This window comes from Tenrec ecaudatus, chromosome 6 (assembly GCF_050624435.1).
Source record: "Tenrec ecaudatus isolate mTenEca1 chromosome 6, mTenEca1.hap1, whole genome shotgun sequence".
NCBI classification, from domain to species: Eukaryota; Metazoa; Chordata; class Mammalia; order Afrosoricida; family Tenrecidae; genus Tenrec; species Tenrec ecaudatus.
In genome coordinates this window covers 48,158,276-48,179,579 of record NC_134535.1, presented here as the reverse complement: position 1 = coordinate 48,179,579, position 21,304 = coordinate 48,158,276, and the positions used below count along the sequence as shown (strand labels likewise).

Here is a 21,304-nt window from a genome sequence, read left to right as displayed (position 1 = left end):
AAATGAAGATGTTTAAAATTGGGGCATATTCTTCCAAGTAGAGCTGTCTAGCAGATTGCTGGGTATGGAGTTCAGAAAGGGTACTCGACGTGGAGATGAAGCTAGCAGATGACCTATAAGGATGTTGAGACCACTTAGAGAAAGCATGTAGAATGAGCAAAGGTACAAACACGGAACTTTAGAATTTTAATCCATCAATTAAAAATTAGGCAGAAAGAGAAGATTCCCAAAGGATAGTGAAAAGATAGAAAAGTGAATATTCTAGACATATTTGGGCAAGAGGGAGCCATATCATGTCATGAGCATAATTACATATTGAACACAAGTGTTAGAATAGAAGTTGTAGGTAAAGTGAAAGAGAGTAATGCTCTCATCAGGAAGTGTTCCAGGAGGTCACGTTTTCCTTGTCTTGAAGATATGCCTGGCTGTTCTTTTCAGAAATGAAAACAGAAATAGAAGTAATGATTTTTTTGGTGGGGGGAGGGGTATGTAAAACATCTTCCCTTATATATGCCACAGAATGTTGTGCAAAACTTACCTTTTTATTTTTGCAAACTGTAGGCACAGAAAGCTGAATAAGCAACCACAAAAACCTCCGTAGTATAAAACAATCAGCAGGTATTCGTTTCTGCAGGATGCTGCAGCATGTACTCGTGTAGGATGGGCTTGGCCGAGGCATTATGTTGGTTGGGTTTGACTCCTTGCTTTTGGGACTCTCTTGTGGCCTGCAAATATTTTATCTTGGTACCTTGCTGAGAAGGTACGTTGAAGGTTCTTCTGGGGAAGGGATAGTGTGCAAGAGGACAAGTCCTATTATATATGCTTTTCAAGTCTCTGCTTGCAACATGTGCATTCATTAAAGGAAGTTTAATGAAGTTGCATTCATTAAAGGGAGTGGGAGAGCCCAGATCAATTGACATCCCCCCCCCCTCATGGCAGCTGTGATTAAGAAAATAAGGTACAGATATTCCTGGCAAATTTAATAACACCTGAAAATGCAGAATCATTATATTAATCCCACATTGTGCTGTTCTGTAAGCCAGTTGCATTTAGTATGATTGCGATATACTGGCTCCTTTGAGACTGATTAAATGATCCCCTTTCCTGATACTGTCTGCAACTATTATTTCTTAATGTTGCCTTTGTATGTGAATTGTGTTTAATCTAATGCTTTGTTTACACGGCATTATCTAAGTAGACTTCAAGGTGAAATTGTTGGGCAAGATATGTCTTCATTCATGTCTATATATTTTTATATTGTTTTGCATTGTTAAAATGTTTGAGAATCTGATTTGGGGACAAATGAGCCACTATTGTATTAAATATTTTATTCTAATTTACTTTTCCCAACGAAGTGGTATATTTAAAGATATGAGCACATTTCATTTATTTTTCCTTTTTAGAAAAATGAGTTACATTTCTCTCAAATATCTTCATATAGCTACATGCTATCTTGTATTTTCAAAGAAAGGCACTGATAGAGGAAATATGAAGAGCACTAAATTGGATTATTCAGCAAAGGATTATTATCGTTTTTGTAGAATTAATGAAACTTTTATGTGTATGTCCATTCTTTATTTAAATTTTGAAACATTTCAATCATTCAAAAAATACCTTAACTTTTCGTTTGTGATTGGAGATCACCTTAATTGAAACAAAAAACATATATCTAACTACTTCATGGAAAAGTTGAATTTTCCTGTATGTTTTTCATTTTATAGCATGTCACCAAACTTCAACCACACATCTACTATTTAGTAGTCCAAAGCCTGTGTGCTATACTTATATATAATTTATATCATTAATGTAGATTAATTTGGCATTCCATATTGTGATTTCATCCTAAGCAGTCAAATTCTTGAAGCTGTCAGATTTATGTGCTTGACATACTTTTCCTTATCCGCATAAAAATAATCTACGTTTATTAAGAAAAGATATTCACTTCTTTATCATCTTTATCAGTGTAACTATAATTGTCAAACACAGCACACACAGAAAAACACTGCTATAAGATCAGCTCTGCCATACTAAGAAACGTAAGAACCGAATCAGGCAACAACGTATTTTGAAAAAAATCATTCACTTTTATGGTCCACATTTTTTTTCAGGTTTGTGGAAGGAATGCTTAACATTTGTTACAACGCCATCGATCGTCATATTGAAAATGGTAAAGGAGATAAAATCGCTATCATCTATGACAGCCCTGTTACAAATACTAAAACAACTATTACCTATAAAGAGGTTCTGGAGCAGGTAACATATTTAACTTTCTCTATATAATTTAGAAACAGTGTTAAATTATATAACTAACCTATTCTTACTATATAATGTCAATTCTAACTCATTGACTTACATCAGCATGATTTTTTTTCAGCGCACCAGATGTCCAATTCTTTTAAGTTATTTTTTATCCCTTTAATTTATATTTCTCAGCATTGAACATTATTCATTTTTTAGGAGAGCAATGATCAAATCTTCAATTGTTGTTCTTATTGTCATTGAGTCTATTTCAACTCAATGGAGACTCTACCTTATAAACAACAAACCTACATAGTACGCTGTCTTGTGACATCCTCACAGTCATTGCTAAGCATCAGCCAATTGGGTGCAGTCACCGTATGAGTGGGTCACTCACCCTCTGCCTGAGCACCTGTGATTTGCTCCTCTAGGGACTGAGTCCTCTTGGAAACATTCACAAAGAACGTGAGGTGACATTTCACTATGCTCATTTTTAAGGAATACCCTGGCTCTACGTCCACAGGAGATTTGTTTGGACTAATCTAGCAGCCCAAAGCCATAATAAAAAGACATCAATGATCTTCTTATTCACTGTCAAGCTTTCCCGTGCCTACGAAATAATTGAAAATAGCAAAACTTTAGTCCGGAACACCTGAGTCCTCAATTGCACATCTTGGTTTGTTTTTTTTTTCGAGGTTCCATTATTAATTCATTGTTCATTATGATTCAAACAGTTAAATACTTTGGAATAAATGTTGAACTGCTAACCGTAAGGTCAATGGTTCAAACTCACTAGTCGTTCCATGGGCCAAGGATGAGGTTGTCAGTTTGTGTTAAGATTTACAACCTTGGAACCCTATAAGGGGTTGCTATGAGTCGGAATCAACAAGATGGCTGTGTTGGGTTCAGAGCTATAGGTTGGATCTCAAGGTCTCATATAATCATGATCTATTAGTCCATTGGACTTCCGTATATACTCGTGTATAAGCTGAGTTTTTCAGCACAGTGTGCTGAAAAACTGGGGTTCGGCTTCTACACGGGACAGTGGTACCACAGCGAGGTATAACACCTCGCTGCCCGCCCCCCCCCCCTCAGGTAACGGGATGAGTGCCGGTTATCTCGCGGATGATTGCTGTTTCTCCTCTGTTCATTCAAAGTCCCACTGACACTGCAGGGCTTTGAATGTTTGCTTACTCACATTTAACCAATCAGAGCTGACCTATGACGTGGACCGCTCCAATTCACAGAAGTATGTGTAGTGATTCACTTGGAAGCTGAACTGGAAAGGATGTGTCTGTGGCTGCGCTCCTTTCTCTCCCCTCTGGTCTCTGTGTTAATTCACATCCTGCATCCCCCACCACACGGACTCTCCCCCCAGCCCCCTCACAGCTAATATGTCGCAGGGGGCATTACCACGAAACTTCTTTTACAAAGTCTTATTTTTTTATCCTATTAGAAATGGATACTCTTGAACTAAACAAAAACGCCGGTCATATGAGGCTGGTTTCAAAATGAAGGTTGTGTCAAGAGCAGAAGAGAGCAATAACATTATTGCAAGTAGGGAATTCTGTGTTGATGAAAAGCAAGAGAGGAAGTGGCAGAAAATGAGGGCTGACTTGGAACAGATTCCAAAAGCTAAAAAAAACCTCGTCGTGGTTTAATGTCTTTTTATGGGGCTCTAGAGAGTGAATTGCATAAATGGGTTATGGAGTGTTGTCAAAATGGTTACTGCGTAACACACGTGGGAATCCACATACATGCCCTACAAATGGCTAAGGATGACAAATATAAAGTATCAGGCACTGAAAAATTTGCTGTGTCAGCAGGATGGTGTACACGCTTCATGAATAGGATTGGCCTACTATGTTTGAGACAAAGAACAAAGATTTCCCAGAAATTGCCAGAAGACCTTGAAGGAAAAATTATGTCATTCCAGTCATTTATTATAAAACAAAGAAGGATTTTTAATTATGACCTGGCAGATATTGGGAATATGGATGAAACTGCCATGACTTTTGATCTTCCAAGCAACAGAACTGTGGCAAGTTTAGGACAAAAAACATTTTTCTCAAAACCACAGGAAATGAAAAAAACACTTTACAGTTGTTCTATCAAGTTTAGCTAATGGAACTAAGTTGCATCCTGTCATTCGTAAAAGAAAGACCTTGCCTAAAAAGATCAATTTCCCACCAAGAATTACTGTGCGTGCACATGTTAAAGTCTGGATGGATGAAGACAGAACAAAAAAATGGCTGGAAGAAATTTGGAACTGACAACCAAGAGCAGCCTTAAAGAAAAAGCCATTGTTACTTGTTTGGGATATGTCCAGAGCTCACCTAATGGATGACATAAAAAAAAAAACTGGCAATATCTAGTAAAATTACGTTAGCCATTATTCCAGGTGGGCTTATATCTGTACTGCAGCCTCTGGATGCATCTTTGAATAAGCCTTTTAAAGACGTGTGCGAAGGATGTGGCATGAATGGATGTCATCTGGTCAAGCTCAACTAACAAAAGGAGGAAATCTCATGAAGCCTGACATAGAGTTAATAGCAAAGTGGGTTCCAGATGCATGAGAAGACATTCCAGAAGACATGGTGTGACGTGCCTTCCAGAAATGTAGTATTAGTAATGCTATGGATGGCAGTGAAGACTGCGCTTTGTTTGAAAATGACAGCAGTGATGGTGATGACGGCGATCTGTCAGGACAGCGTCTATGATGACCTCACACCAGCTGAAGCTCTGCATTGGGATACGGATGATGATGAGGAATGCAGTTTTGAAAGATTTTAACTCTTTACATTTTAGTTTGGTTGCTGATTGAGCTCAGGGAATAGTACTCTTAAGGTATTGTTGATACCTTATTGTTTTGGTTGAACCTATTTTCCACTTACTGTGCTGGTTCACTAATGTTAAATGACTTGTCCTTTTATTTAAGTTTTTTATTTAAAATAAATATTTAAATACATTACTCCACTGATGTCTCAATTTTTAGTAATTTTATTTTCATTTGATTATTGAAACTCACCAATAGCTGCTGCACTTTCCACTCTAGGCTTATACTCGAGTCAATCAGTTTTTCTGGTTTCCCAGGTAATAATTAGGTACCTCGGTTTATACTCAGGTCGGCTTATAGTCGAGTATATACAATAATTGTTTTTATGTGGCTGCTGTTTTTATCATCCTTCCTTCAGACACCAAGAGACCAACAGCTGTACCTTACAACGACCACTGAAAAATTTAAGACCCAAGTGACTCTTCAGCAGAGTCAGATGTAGAAAATTGTGTTTTTGTGGACTAAGTTATACCAATTGATCTTTTTGTCCCCTGAGAAGACAGCCCTGACCCATTGTCCTTATGCTTCACCATATTTACGGATTTATTTGCAGCGAAGATAAATACCTCCATACAATTACATACTTACACTATGTATTTACGGTTATACTCTCACACACATTCAGCCTGTAGACATATTCATCTATTCACAGATCACTGATATTGAAGTATTATGTATTTACCTCTGTTGCCTTGAACTCTTGCACTTTCCCCTGTGTCTTCCCCTGACTCCAATGTTTGTGTCCACCTCAGTGCACATCGTCTCCTCCTTCAGCGAAGTTCCTATGTTTCTATTCTCTAGCCAATAGCTTACCCATCCTTCCCCTTCTGTTCCTGGTAGTCATTACATAATGCTTCTTTTGGGGAAAAATCTCTTTTCTTGACTTTTTACAATACTGATCTCACACAAAACTAATCATTTTGTGGCTGACTATTTTCGCTCAGCATTATATCCTCCAGGTTCATGCAATTTATGAGGTGTTTCACAGATTCCTCATTCTTCTTCTTCTTTTTTGGAGAATTGCTATTGTTAGAGTGAGATTCTATTTCATTGCTATTTTTATTTGCCTTTCTATAATTATTAATGGTCAGAAACATTGTTTCATATTTTTGTTGACCATCTGAACTAATAACATTTTTGGTTCTATATTATTATTTTTTCCTTTTATTCATGTATGATGTCCTTGATGTCATTCCACAGCTCTCTGGTCTGTGGACCTAAGTGTTCAGTGCATCAAATCAATCGTTGATGTAGTCTCTCAATTCAGGTGGGATATGTTCAATGTCAAATTTTGTCTGTACTGTGCTTGCTTTGGCTTTCTCTAGCTTCAGTTTGTACTTGGTCTATTTAACAATTAGCATCTGGCCTTGCTCTGACTGATGATATGCAGCTTCTCTCTCATCTCTTCACTGCAGATGTGGTTTATTTGTTGATTTTTTATTCCATCTTGTGAGGTCTGCATGTATAACCACTTTTTATGTTGAAGCATTCACTTGCAATGAATAAGTTAAGGAATAAGTCACTTTTAGTATTTTTGAACCCTTGGTCCTTTGCTTTCTATGTCCACTGCCATCTTCTTTGTTAAAGAGATAAACTGCTCCTTACCTTTTACATTATGGTTGCCTAATTGCCTATCTGTTTACCAGGCTCAATTCTTTATAGATCATTTCCAAAAGTGACATCAGAGTTTTCTTTCAAAGAAAAGCACTTATCTACACCCTACTTGAAAATATTTTTGTTAAACACTACTATTATTCAGAGACAACACACAGCAATTTGGAATTTGTCCACAATATACTTTCCAAGTTTTACTTCCTGACTTTCTTGGCCATGTATAGCACCTAAAAAGAAAGTCTTATCATTTTTGAAGACACCCCAGCTCTTCACACCTCTTTGCATATGCATGTTTGTGTCCATTGTGTGTTCACTTCTAGTTTGTTTCCAACTGGAGGCATTGCATTGTGGATCATAATTGTGAAAGATAAGTTGTAGGATTATTATCTAATAAAAGTAGGATGTGCATTGAGTCGTTGATGCCTCATAGTGACCTTCTGTATAACAGCGTAAAACAATGCCCAGTTCTCCATCCTCACAATTTTTCTTTTTCTCTGGGAAAAAGCATTTTTTCAGCTGCTGTGTCAATCCGTCTTGTCGAGAGTCTTCTTTCTCACCGTCCTTCTTCTCTACAAGCACGGTGTCCTTCTCCAGGGATTAGCATCTCCTGATGACATGTCTAAAGCAGTTGAGTTGAAGTATCACCATCCTTGCTTCTAAGAAACATTCTGAGTGTACTTCTTCCAAGACTGAATTGTCTGTTTGATTGGAAGCCAGGGTATTTTCAATATTCTTTGCTAACACTATAATTCAAATACACTGTTTCTTCTTCAGTGTCTTATTGAATGTCCAACTTTCCATGAATATGTGGCAAAGGGAATGCCATGGCTTGGGTCAGGTGTACCTTTGTGGTCTTAGGCAGCAGATTTTCTCAATGCAATGCATCATTGGAACTCTTGACTGCTGCTTACATGAGAATTGATTGTGGATCCAAACAAGATGAAATTCTTGACAACTTTATATTTTTCTACATTTACCATGATTCTATCTATTGGAACAGTTGGAAGCATTTGGTCTTCTTAACATTTAGTTGTAATCCATACTGAACACTGCAGTCCTTGATGTTTACCATAAAGTGTTTCAACTCCTCCTTACTTTCAGCAGTCCAGGGTGTGTTACCTGCAAATTGCAGGTTCTTAATAAGCTTTCCTCAAATTCTGATGCCGCATTCTTCTTCATAAGAGGGGGTAACCCCCTCAAAACAGATTTTTTTCCCAAAGCCATGTATATATATATATATATATATATACATATATATATATATATATATATATATATATTACAAAACATACTCATCACCTTCAAAGTACTCTCCATTTCACTTAATACATTTGTCAAATCCATGATTCCATTTTTGGAAATATTTTTCAAATTCATCTGTTTGGATGGTGATATAGCCCTGGATGCTGGAGCAGCTGTGTGGAGACCTCTTCCAGCGCTGAGATGCTTACACGTTCCTGACTCGGCTTTCCTCCTGCAGTCAGCATCATAGCGTGTGTTATGTGAGATGGAGGAGGACTTTGTGGATTGGTGTCAGACATATGGGTTAATGTTGGACTTGTGGGCTTGGGCAGCACTGAGTTGGGATGTTTTCTTGATGTGTACTTAACCTTTATATAAAACTCTCTCCTATACATGGGTTTCTGTGGATTTGTTTCTCTAAAGTACCCAGACTAACATAGATGGCTGACAGCACCTCCCTCACTTTTTTCGTTATCTCTTCTGTGCCATCAAATCACTGACCTTTCAGGCTCCTCTTCATTTGTGGAAACAATAAAAGTCACATGGAGCAAGGTCAGGTGAGTAAGGTGTGTGGGGCAAAAGAGGCATGCTTTTTTTTTGCCAAAAATTGGCACACTGAGATGGTTGTGTCAGCAGGTACATTGTCATGATGGCATAACCAGTCTCCCGTGTGCCAAAAATCAGGCCTTTTTTGTCACACAATGTTACTCAATCTTTTAAGAACCTCTAAATACAAAGCTTGATTAACAGATTGTCCTGAGGAACAAACCCCAAAAGCACTATGAGTCAACAATTTTGTCCATTTGGGAAGGTGACATACGGCCGGAACGAGGTTTGTCATCAGTCAACATTTGACCTTTTTTGAAATGAGAAAACCACTTGTACACTTGAGTTTTTCCCATAGCTCTGTCCTGTGAGCCGTGTTCAATATCACCAGTTTCTGCAACATCTTTCCAGATCAGGAAACAAAATTTCACAGCTGCATGCTGTTCTCTTAAATTGGCAATCACAAAAAATGAGGTTAGAGTGAAACTGCTTTTACCAAAATATTCACTGTGACCAGAGAGAACCTTCCTAGGTGACGCCAGTGGGTGCACTAACTCAGAGTGAGTTGCTTGATGCTTGCTTAGTGGACTATGAAAGTTCCATCCAACGGAGCACTTTTTCTTTTTTTTGTGTGCCCCCACGTACAGTCCATCTTCTCTGATTATTTGCCAAGCGTATGGATTGATTGAGCATGATGAGAGGATCCAACCTGGACACACAGCTTTCCTGATTTTAAACCAGACAGTGGTCCCTTGTTTCCTTCTCACAACTGGCTTGTAATCTATGTACAGGTCCTGCATCATAATATTTTAGAAGTTCCTATAAAATATTTGGGGATATATAAAGTCATTTTTGGTTTAAAGAATAAACCACCTAGTTTACCAGGTAATATGTAAGCATCCAAGAAATATGAGAGGGTTTCAAAATGTTGGTGGAAAATGGAAATATAAGAATTTGGAATTTTACCACAAACGTTTTGAAGCTCCTCATAAGTTAAGAAGCTGTTTAGTAGTCTAAAGCAGAGTTTCCCAACTTTGGCATTGCTCACAATTTCAGTGGATAGTCATTTACTGTGAAGGCTGTTGTATACATTTTAGGATGCTTAGCAGCATAACTGATCCTGGTCCTTACACACTAGCTGCCCATAGCACCTCCCTCTGCACCGTAGAGCTGACAGCTAAAAATATCTTCAAACATTGCTAAGTATTTTTTTGGGTGGGAGGAAGGGAAGAGATTGTCTTTGGTTAAGAATTACTGGTCAGATTTTGACATTCTAGGATATGGAAATGTTTGCTTGTAAATGAAGGCTTTTTATGATTTGCCTTTACGGTGTCTTTTTGATATTTTAAATCCATTTGATGTTGATGTTACTAGTTGCTTTAGTCAGCGCTGACCCACGGTGACTTTATATATATCACAGATCCAAATGTTGTGTGGACCCATCCCATCCTCATTTGTGTTGATATGCTGCGTCTATTGTGGCAGCAATTGCACCGATCCATTTCCTTGAAGGTTTCCCTTACTTTTCTGGCTTTCTACCAAGCACGATGTCCTTGTGGAGTCATCTTTCCTAATGACATGTTCTAAGAATGCAAGTCAGTCTCACTTTTCTTGCTTCTGGTTGCGTTTATTCTAAGACTGATTAGTTCATTATTTTACAGCCCATCGTCTACTTAGTATTCACTTCAAATACCATGCTCTGAAGGCATTCATTTGTCTTCTCTCTTCCTATTTGCATTGTTTAGCTTCCGCATTCATACAACATGGTTAAAAAGAACTGGGGTTTGGTCAGACTCACCTCAGTCATCAAAGTTGTTTTTTTGCTTTAAAAAACTTTAATGAGGTATTGTGTAGCAGACTTACACAATATAATTCATCAGTTGATTTTTTTGACTGCTGTTTTCATTGACATGGTTTATTTCAAGCAGAATGAAATTGTTGGCAACTTGAAGGTTTTCTCCATTTATTTTCAGTTGTGAAGAGTTTTGCTTTCTTCACCTTCAGATACAATTCATATTGAAGGATGTAGAACCTTTGATCTTTATCAGTAAATGCTTCAAGTCATTTGTATTTTTCACATGCAAGCTTGTATGACCTGTAATTATAACTGAAAAACAACGACAAACAAACAAACTCACAGTTTTCGATTTAATGCCAGCTCATAAGGACCCAATAGGATACATTAGAAATGCCCCTGTGAGTTTCCAAGACAGTAACTCTTTACAGAAGAAGAAATCTCGATCTTTCTCCAGCAGTGATGGGTTGATTTGAACTGCTGATCTGCCACTGGCAGCCCAACATATAACCACTGTACTACCAGGGCACCTTCTGCAATTATAGTCTAATGGAACTATAAATGTACTCTCCAATTATAGTTCCATTAAATTATTAGAAAATGTGGTTAACTCTTAGGGCAAAGAATGTACGGATGTGCTTTATACAATTGATGTATGTATATGTGTGGATTGTGATAAGAGTTGTATGGGCCCCTAATAAAATGTAAAAAAAGAAAAGAAAGAAAAAAGAAAAGAAAATGATTAGGGCAAAGAATGTACCGATGTGCTTTATACACTTGATGTATGTATATGTATGGATTGTGATAAGAGTGTATGAGCCCCTAATAAAATGTTTAAAAAAAATAAAAAATACAAAACGGAATTCCCACCCCCCCCCAAAAAAAAAGAAAATGTGGTTAACTCTCCCTGATATCCTTCTGCATTAGCAATATTCTTGCTTAATCTTTTTTAAAACAATTAAATCAATTTTTTAGGGGGGTGGGCTTGTACAATTCTTATCACAATCCACACATACATCCATTGTGTCAAGCACTTTTGTACATTTGTTTCTCTCATCAGTCTCAAAACATCTGCTTTCTACATGTGCCTTTGGTATCAGCTCCTTATTTTTCCCTCCCTACCCCCTCCCCCACGAGCCCTTGATAATTTATAAGTTATTATTATTTTGTCATATCTTACACCATCCGATGTCTCCATTCACCCACTTCTCTGCTGTCCATCCCCCAGGGTGGAGGTTATATGTAAATCCTTGTAATCCATTCCCCCTGTCTCCCTCACCTTTCCTCCACTCTCCTGGTATTACCTCTCTCACCTCATCTGTTGTAGATTCACTGTGTTTCCAGTTCCTATCTGTACCAGTGTACATGCTCTGGTCCTGCCAGATTTGTAAGGTAGAATTGGGATCATGATAGTGGGGAGGGGAGGAAGCATTCAAGAACTAGAGGAAAATTGTGTTTCATCATTGTTACACTGCACCCTGACTGGCTCGTCTCCTCCCCGTCACCCTTCTCCAAGGGGACGTCCAATTACCCACAGATGGGTTTTGGGGCTCCACTCTGCACTCCCTCTTATTCACAATGCTATGATTTGTTTGGTCCTTGATGTTTGATACATGATCCCTTTGATGCCTCGTGATCTCACAGGCTGGTGTGCTTCTTCCATGTGAGTTTTGTTGTTTTTCAGCTAGATCGCTGCTTGTTTATCTTCAGGCCTTTAACATCCCAGATGCTATATCTTTTGTTAGCCCGGCACCATCAGCTTTCTTCACCACATTTGCTTATTCACCCATTGTCTTCAGCCATCCTGCCAGGAATGAGCATCTCAGACTGCCGAATTGTTAGAATAAAGTGTTCTTCTGTTGAGGGAGTACTTGTGTAGGGTTACACTGTCCATCTGTTTCTTTAATACTAAACCAATAAATATATGTAAATAAATCTATTTCCCCCTCATCATATATAAATATAATTACATCTGTATATATCTGTATTTAGATCTCCATAAATACCCTTTGCCTCCTACTTCTTTCCTCTATTTCTTTGTACTTTCCTCTTATCCCACTATAATGTTCAGCCATCTTTTAAGAGACATAAGGAAAGTCAACTCTAACAAAAGAATTATTGACCTCCTCAATCTGCAATTACTGTTAATCATCAGTGGAGAAAACTCAAGGCAGCTTTAGCTGTATATCAGCTTAAATTGGCTGTATATCAGCTTGAGTGTAGGACCAGATACTACAGCTTTATATAGCTTGATTGTAGGGCCAGATCCACAGTTTATATGCTTCCGACATTAAGAGGGATTTATTTAGAGGAAGAATGAAACACCAGGCATAGAAAAATGACATACACGCCTAAGTAGAATGAGTAGCAGTGAATAGAGTTAAGGAGGAACCACAAATTGTAACTAGATTCTAGTTAGTTCCCATGTGTGGTTTAAGTCAATTGTTGCCACTGGATGTTACTACCAAGACATACTTGAATTATCCCTACAGCTTGCTATTCATAGTAGGAATTGGTGCCCTGTTTTAAAAAACTCTATTATTAATTGGGAGTTAATACATACATTATATCACTCCATAGTTCAATCAGCCACGCAGAATTGTACAATAGTTACTACAGTCAGTTTGCAAACATTCTTTTTCTTCCTCGTTGCCTTGACATCTTATCTCTTCTATCTCTCCACCAACATTGTACCTCTCCCCTCCCCCCAAACCTTTATTCTATTTGCTGTCCCTATTGATTCACCAATCCTGAGTGCCCTGCTTTCTTCTAGGTCAGATATTGGGATAATTCCCCTCTAATAAGGTGAATTTAAATGCTGGGATGAACAAAATGCAATATAAAAATGTAAAATTATGCTACAAACATACTATTTTATATTAATCTGAATGTGAGAACTGTTTATTTTTAGAATGAAGATGATGGAGCTGAGTAGGGAAGGACCTTCTTTAACAAGTGAAATTGTTATTCACATCAGAAAATGTTGTATGATAGTTTTATTGTTGTTAGGTGCTGGTAATTGGCATTGACTCAGAGTGACCTCTGTATATACTAGCATGAAACACTGGCTGGTCCCGTTGTTCCCTCTCAGTTGCTATGTTGTTATGCTGAGCCCAATGTAGCAGTCACTGTGTCACTCCACCTCATCGTGGGGCCGCCTCTTTCTTGCTGAGCCTCTACTTTACTGAGCATAATGTACTTTTCTTTTTTGAGTGTTAGATTGCCAAGTTTGACAATTACTTTAATTAAACAGTAGGCAAATTTAGCTGATGCACACCTCCATGAAAAATATGCAGTCAGAAAGAAACAACAAAGACTTACATCTTACAGGATTCCCCTCCCCCTTCCTAGGAAGAGAAACAGGTCTATCTACGTCTTGGGCAACACATTATTGTCCGTTTAATCGACTAACATTCCCACCACCCTCCCACTAGACACTTCTCATTTACAATGATAGGATGTTTCAAAAGGCCAGGATAAAAATTACACGTACCTGATTAAATTTCTTGTTTTAAAATCAAGCTTTATTGATAAAATGGAATTCAGGATATCTTACTGGGAACAGCAGCAGGTTCAGCCAATCATCATGATAGTGAAACGTGGCAGGCTCCTGCATTGCACGGGAAGCCGCTGCTTATCAATGAGTAATTTAAGGTAAGGGCTTGTAAAAGAAGTGTCAATCATGGCGGCACTCTGGTCCCAAGATTGAGACTAAGAATATACTGTATTACCCTTCAATGCTCGGGCCAACAAGGAGGGAACATCCTGAAAGACAGTTTAAATGAAGGGAAGGCTTTATCCACAATGCCAATCCCAACTCCACCATTTAGTTTCCAAAAATCCCCGGCTGTTCAGCTTTGTAAGATGTTGAAGTTATTCTCCACAATTGCGTGCACGTTTGGGCATCTAGCTGATGTGTCTGCTGCTCTCCCTGTGTCCCAATCCCGAATTCAAAACACAGCATGACTTTAAAGGGCTATGCCCACTGCATCACACTGCAAGCAAACATTTCTTGTCACTTTGATAGTGATTTAAAGCAGTTCATAATTAAATATGAGCATTTGTACAAGGACAATTACACTTCACAAAAAATCATACAACAAAAATGGCTGGAGTCTGATTTACAACATGAATTATGGTTTGAAATCACATTTACGTAAGTCTCAAATTTATCCAAAAAAGAAACAAAATCTGTTCTGGGCTAGCTGTTGTGCTGCTGAAGTTCCCTGTTGTAATCACTCTCCCCGGCGTTATAGCCCCTTCTTGCACGTGGAGGATGGCTGTGAAAAAGATTCATCAAGTCGAGCTGCACTCTCCTGTGGAGGGGAAGGTAAACGCCGTGGCTAGATGCGCAGTTTACATCATGCTGTCGTCGATGGACAGTCAGTGCCGTCATTTTTGTAAGGATTCGGGCTATTGTAAGCAGCTGTGGATGTACTACTGCATTTGTTTTAGAATTATGTTCTAAAATTCTACTTGCATGAAATTTCAAGGTTACTGTTTTATAATTTGTGAATTCTGTTGGGTGACTATCTTTTTTTGAAATGGGCACAAATCTGTTGACCAGTACTTCAGCATACCCCGAGCAGTGCTGCCTGTGATGCAGCAGTCTGTGTATCATTTCCATTGATAGCCCGTCGTTTCCTGGAGTTTTATTTTTCACGAATGACGTCAATTCAGATTGGGCTTGCTACAATATCGTTGATTCTTGAGCATATGCTCCCTGTTGAGAAGGTTGAGTGTTGGGCAGCTCTTTTTGATTCAATGATTGGTAAATTTCTTTCATTCTCTTTTGATGTTTCCTGAATTTTTCAATACTTTTCCCTTAACATCGTTCAATCTTTTGACTTAAAGCTTGGATATCTCCTTCAGTTCTTTCAAACCTGTTCTGTTTTGAATCTCCCTTTACATTTGTTTTTCAAACTCCAAATAATTGCAATTTTTTCATTGTAATTCTTTGTCTTCTTGAGCTGTACTTTGAAGTTTTCTGTTCAACTCTTTTACTTTATTGTTTCTTCCATCTGCTTTAGCTACTTTGTGATAAAAGTAGTTGTAAAGAGTCTGACTGACATCCACATTGGGCTTCTCTTTTATTCTTGCCTTTTAAATGACTTTTGGCTTTATTTATGTATTTATTCTTGATGCCATCCACAAACTCATCCGGTCTTCAGCCATTGATATTCATTTTATCAAATCTTTTCTTGAGATGGTATCTAAGTTCAGGTGAGATATATTCAGCGTCCTATTTTGGCTCCATTGGATTTGTTCTACTTTTCTTCTGATTCAATCTGCATATGGACAGTTGATGGTTTGTTCCACAGTCAGCCCATGGCCTTCTTTGGGCTGATGAATATTAAGCTTCTTCATTGTCCCTTATCACAGATGTAGTCCATGTGATTTCTGTAAATTTCATCTGGTAATGTTTATAGTCACTATCTATGTTGCTGATAAAGATGTTTGCAATCAAGATATTGTTCATCATGCAAAACTCTCATATGATCTCTAGCTTTGTTTCGATTACCAAAGCCATACTTTCCTTCCTCTTTGTTTCTAATTTTCACAATCTAATCACCTGCAGTTATCAATTCATCTTGGTTATTTGTTTGATCAATTTCAGACTGAAGTTGTTAGAATTCTTCAGTTTCTTTTTATGTCTGGGTCTAGTGGTTGGTGAATCAATGTGAATAATTTTAACTAGTCTTCTGTTAATGTTCTGTCTCAAATGGCGCTGTACTTCAATATACATCTTGAAATTTTCTTTTTGATGATGACTGTCATACCATTCCTCCGACATTTCTTACATAGTAAACTTCATACTTAGCCAATTAAAATACATTTCATTTGACTAATGCCTAGAATATTGTTCTTTATATATTCCATTTAATTTTTGATAATTTAGAATTTTCCTAAATTCATACTATATACATGCCACATTCTGATTATTAATAAATATTTACATTTGTTTCTTCTCAGATACTCATTTGCAATTGTTTCTTTTCATTGTCTCCTTTTGAGTCATGCCCAGCAGCAGATAAATGTCTTGGAAACATTGTGCCAGCCTTCATGTTGACTCTAGGCTGTTGAGCCTTCTCCTTCAACATATTTTCAGTTTCTCACAACCTAGGGTTTAATCTTTCTGAACTGCAATAGACAATGTTCCTTAGCTATTCATAAGGTTTGTGGTGGCTTATCCTTCAGGAATAGACCACCTTTTCCTCTTCCTAGTGTTTCAGTCTGTAAGCTCTGCTGAAATCTGGTCACCAAGGGTGACCGTTCTGGTATTTCAAATTCCACTGGCATAGTTTCCAGCATAACAACAATTGGCAAACCATCACATACCATATAGATCTGAGTATAAGTCGACCCGAATGTCAGCCGAGGCACCTAGTTTTACCACAAAAGCTGCATTAAAAATGTGCGGGAAAATTCGGCTTCCACACGAGTATATACACAGTACAACAAGAGTGGAATTTATTATACTGCTCCGTGTAGATTTTTATAAACCCCTTTGATACCCCATGTTTTCTCTTAGGTTTGCATTTAATCTATGACTGAAATCTTATTCCTATGATTTTGGTAAATTATACTCTTACTTATTCAGGGACTCTGATTGGTATACAGGTTTGGAAGTCTACTTCCAAATGATATTATTTATGCAATGAAACTATTGTTTAAATGTGTACATTGGTCAAACATCCTAGTCAAAGAAGCGGCATTAGAAAAACCTAAAAGAGAACAAACAATTTGTCAAACAGTGGCGCCGTTCTCGCTTCTTCTTCCTTTGAAAATTAATTGATTACACGTGTGAATGTGGTAAATACACCCACATTTAGCTTGGGAGATTTTTCTGACAGCTCATCTTTTTTTATGTTCATATTTTTTTAAATCATTTTCTAACTTCAAGACTAGACTCTGAGAACCTTTTGACATTTGTACTGGTTCATTGGTTTCAGTTTAGCTTGCCATCAAAGTACTTCAAAGCACTGTTTCTCTCACCTGCTGACAGCTTCTGATTCCCCCGGCTTGTCTTTTCCCAAGTACTAAAGGAAGAACTGTTAGGAAGGAGATATTGTACTTTACTTTGATTATTTGCTTCTGCTCCCTATGGCCTTTATTTTATTAAGTAGAGGAGACAGCAAGAGTAAGATTTAATGGGTCATGCTACTGAGTACAAACAAAAAGAAGTGCTCTTGTACTTCACATGTGTCAATCTCCCTGCTTATTTCCACGGGGAGTTTCTGGCTAGGTAAGACTTGATTAAGGTAGTTAGCATTTTTCATATGATTAATTAACCAACACATTTTAGGCTAAGTTGCTTTAGCAATAGGGACTATCAGAACAATTTATGGAATGGTACAGAAATACAGATTTTTCTTTCATTCTTTACGCAAACCTGATGAACAGACCCAAGGAGCATGGTCACATTCGTAAATAGGCAATTTTATGTAATGTAATGATGATTGGTGTTAGCGTTATATTCTTTGAAAATGCACAAGAGGGGGACCGTCCTAAAGGCTATTGCTTGCTGGAGTCAATGTATAGAATGCATTGAAGTCAATGCACAGAATGATGCAAAATATGGAAAAGAAAAGAAATAGTGGGGAATATATATATATCCGAAGATCCTAAAGTAAGAGAAAACCTGCTACCTTCCCATGGCTTCCACGTGAAGTAGAAGGTGCTTGAGCAAAGAAAAATGGGGCTCCAGTGGCCCAGACGGGGGGGATTTTGGGTGCCATGCTCAGGTTTGTACTCATCCTGAGCTCAGTAGAAAGAACAGAGCAAAACCCAGTCCTTGCAGGGTTCCAACTTCTGCGTGATCTGGCTCCTGCCGCCTCTTCTCCTTCTCCCTTACTCTTCTGCGGGCCCCGTTTGTGCACAGCCCCGTGACCCCGTCCTCTCTTCAGACCTTTGTACTTGCCTACTCTCTGCTTGATTTTCTGCCCCTCTTTTCCTCCCGACATCTTCACCTTACCTACCTGTCTACCCAATGCCATTGAGACGATTCTGACTCATATTGACCCCACAGGGCTGAGTAGAACAGTTCCCTAGGATTTCCAAGACCAGATGTTTTTACAGAACTAGGCTGCCTCATATTACTGAAAAACCCCCTTCTTTGCTTTCCTTTCGGTCTAGCATTTATTATTTATAGTCTATTTACCCATATTTTATAATAAGAACCTCAGGCAGCTTAGTGAGTTATGAGCTGAACTGCTAACCACATGGTTGGCAGTTCAAACTCACCTGCCCATCTCCATAAGGAAGCCCACCTGCTCTGCTGAGGAGTTAAAGCCTTGGAAACTCTTATCCATCGGTAGAGAATAGCTGGCTGTAGGTTTTGGTTTTCGTTCAAAATAGGAGCGGCCCTGTGGGAGAAACAGGATTTCTACTCCTATAAGGAGTTACAAACCCACAGGGCTTCCTACTCTATAGGCTTGCTGTCAATCAGCATTGTCTTGAGGACAATAAGTTTGATAGTATATGAACTTTAAGGATTTTCTACATTTTCTTTTATCTAACCTTAATTTAATGTCAGTTTTACCACTGTGTGTCTTATGGGTGCTCTTTTAATAACACTACAACATTTTATTTTCTAATGCATGTATTTTCTAAATAAGAATATGTCCTCAAAGGGCATTTGGGAAATGTTCATGAAAATATGTAGTATGTACAGAAAATTGATGAAACCTAGTGTGTATTACATTTCCTGATTTAATTCAACCTGAAAGTGCTTATTATCTTTATCAAAGGTAATTTTTAAAAATAGAATTATGGCAACTATTGTAATTATGAAAGCTGATTAATCTAGAGGAGAAAATGACTCTGAAACTAGGGTCATGTCTTACGAGGTGGCCTCCTTCTAACCCCTGCCCTTGAGGAACTGCTCTTCAAACTATGAATTCCATTTTCACAGATCTCTCTCAGGGTAAGATAATATATTCCTTTGATCAACCACCATTTCTTTACACAAAAACTTAAAATGAAAACATAGGAGCTCGTGTGGAAATTTAGGCCTCCTACCAGTTCTATTCTGTCCTGTAAGGGTCGCTATGAGTTAGCATAGATTCAATGGCAGTGAGTGAGCCTGAGTGAGTAGTTGCCTTGTTGAGGCAGAATAATACAGCAATGCAAACGGTTAGTTTTCTTTCCTAAAGAAGCAATAAAGCTTAATTTAAATTAAATTTGAGCTCTACTATAGTTCTCACCTCCAGTCTTTCTGGTCTTGGATTTTATTATTACAATCCTTGGATCATACCGGCTGGTGTGCTTCTTCCGTATGCACTTAGCGGACATCTCACTGAGACGGCTGCTTGTTTTAAGACAGGCCTTTAAGACTCCAGATGCTACTCTTTCTGATAGCTGGGTACCATCTGATTTCTCTGCTACACTTTCTTCTTCTTCTTCTTCTTCTTCTTCTTCTTCTTCTTCTTCTTCTTCTGTTTTTACTATATCCATATCTTCAGTGATCCCTTATGAGGGCAAGTATTGAGGAGGGCTACCTTATAAGAGCCGATTGTTCTTAGATTAAGGCTGATGATTAAGTGCAGGTTCAGCATCCATTCATGGATCGATAGTTTATATACATCTCTGGTCCACTTCAGAGATATAATAATTCTACTGGGGAATATGATAAATAAACACAATGGGGCCCAGCATAATTCATTGGTAGCCTCTTTAATTTAACCAATGATATAGAATGTAAAATACTGTCGAGAAAAGGAAAGTATACATATATAAAATATGCATAGACTGAAATACATAGATTGTTTACTTGTACAGATTAAAACTTAAGTGTTAGCCGTCTCTTCTGGCTCACTTCTCTGTTATTTAACAAGCATCATTATGCAAAACCAGGACCCATGAAAGAAAACGTTCCAGCGTCAGACCTGTAGGTTTGCTCAATGCGCAAGCATGCCTCTCTTTCCCTCTTTTGTCAACGGAGGAGAATCATTTTGGATTCCCCGAAGCCTCCCTTTAACTCTTTGAATAATTATTCATCTAAAACACTATACAATTTCTTATCACCTCTAAAATTATTCGCCATGGTTCTGAAGTGCTCTTATTATTTCTACCAAATAGATGGTCCGTGTTTTACTTGATCTCTTGATCGCTTTCCAATAATCTTCAGGAACTTAGTCCATAGAACCCTGGGCTTGTTTTCTGTCTCCCTCGTTGGTTACGTTGACTAAATCTCCTTAGAAACGGTGTTCTCTCCCTGCCTCGTCTACGGTACTTCTTTACACGCTACATGTTCCCCGGTAGAGTACATTTCCTGCAACGTCCTTGACCTTGATGGAGGTGGAGGCTGTTCGTTAAAGACAAAAACATTTGAAAGTAGGTTGTCAAGACGTTCTAGGGTCATGGTATGAATATTTCCATTATGGATATTGGCTAATGCTACAAATCAGGTCTCTTTGGCCCTCCCTACCCTTCCTGCCTCAGAGAATTGATTACCAGCTTTCTATTGAGCACTCCTGCAAGCCCCGGTGGTGTAGTGGTTGGTTCTGCATTTATTTGACTGAGATCTTAAAGTCCGCTGTTCGAAATCACCGGGTGCTCAAAACCATCAGCACCTTTGTAGGAGGCAGAACAGGCTTTCGGCTTCCACAAAGTTAAAGTCTACCCTGCCCTCTGGGGTTACCGTGAGCTGGCATCGACTAGGTGGCTGTGAGTGTTCTGAGGATTGAGTCCACATCTTTATTTTTCCCTTCAGCTGGTAAGGATGCTGGTAGTTGGGGCATTTGGTTACCACACTAATATCTTAGATCTAAATATGTCTAAACCCACTTTCCTTCCTGTATTATCCACCTTTGTGAATGGCATCATTTCCAAACCAGCTGTTAAAGCCAGAAACATGTACCTATTAACCTTCTCTACCTCCATGTACTAACCAGCATCCGTCACTCACTAATTGGTTTTCCCCTTCCTGGTTCAGGACCCCTGGTGGTGTAGCGGATGTGCTTTGGCTACAATCTGCGTGGCCGGCAGTGGGGACCACCAGCAGCCTCTGTGCAGCATAAAGACGGGCTTTC

The 21,304-nt window shown here is 38.4% G+C and overlaps 1 protein-coding gene across 2 annotated transcripts in view; it reads left to right on the top strand.

Annotated features, from left to right (window-relative positions):
* ACSS3 (acyl-CoA synthetase short chain family member 3) overlaps positions 1–21,304 on the top strand; it is a 179,087-nt gene that overhangs the window by 26,819 nt on the left and 130,964 nt on the right. For both annotated transcript variants that reach the window (XM_075551224.1, XM_075551223.1), the window contains exon 2: positions 2,109–2,253. In XM_075551224.1, coding sequence (XP_075407339.1) covers positions 2,109–2,253 — 145 coding nt within the window. The remainder of the gene's footprint in view (positions 1–2,108; positions 2,254–21,304) is intronic.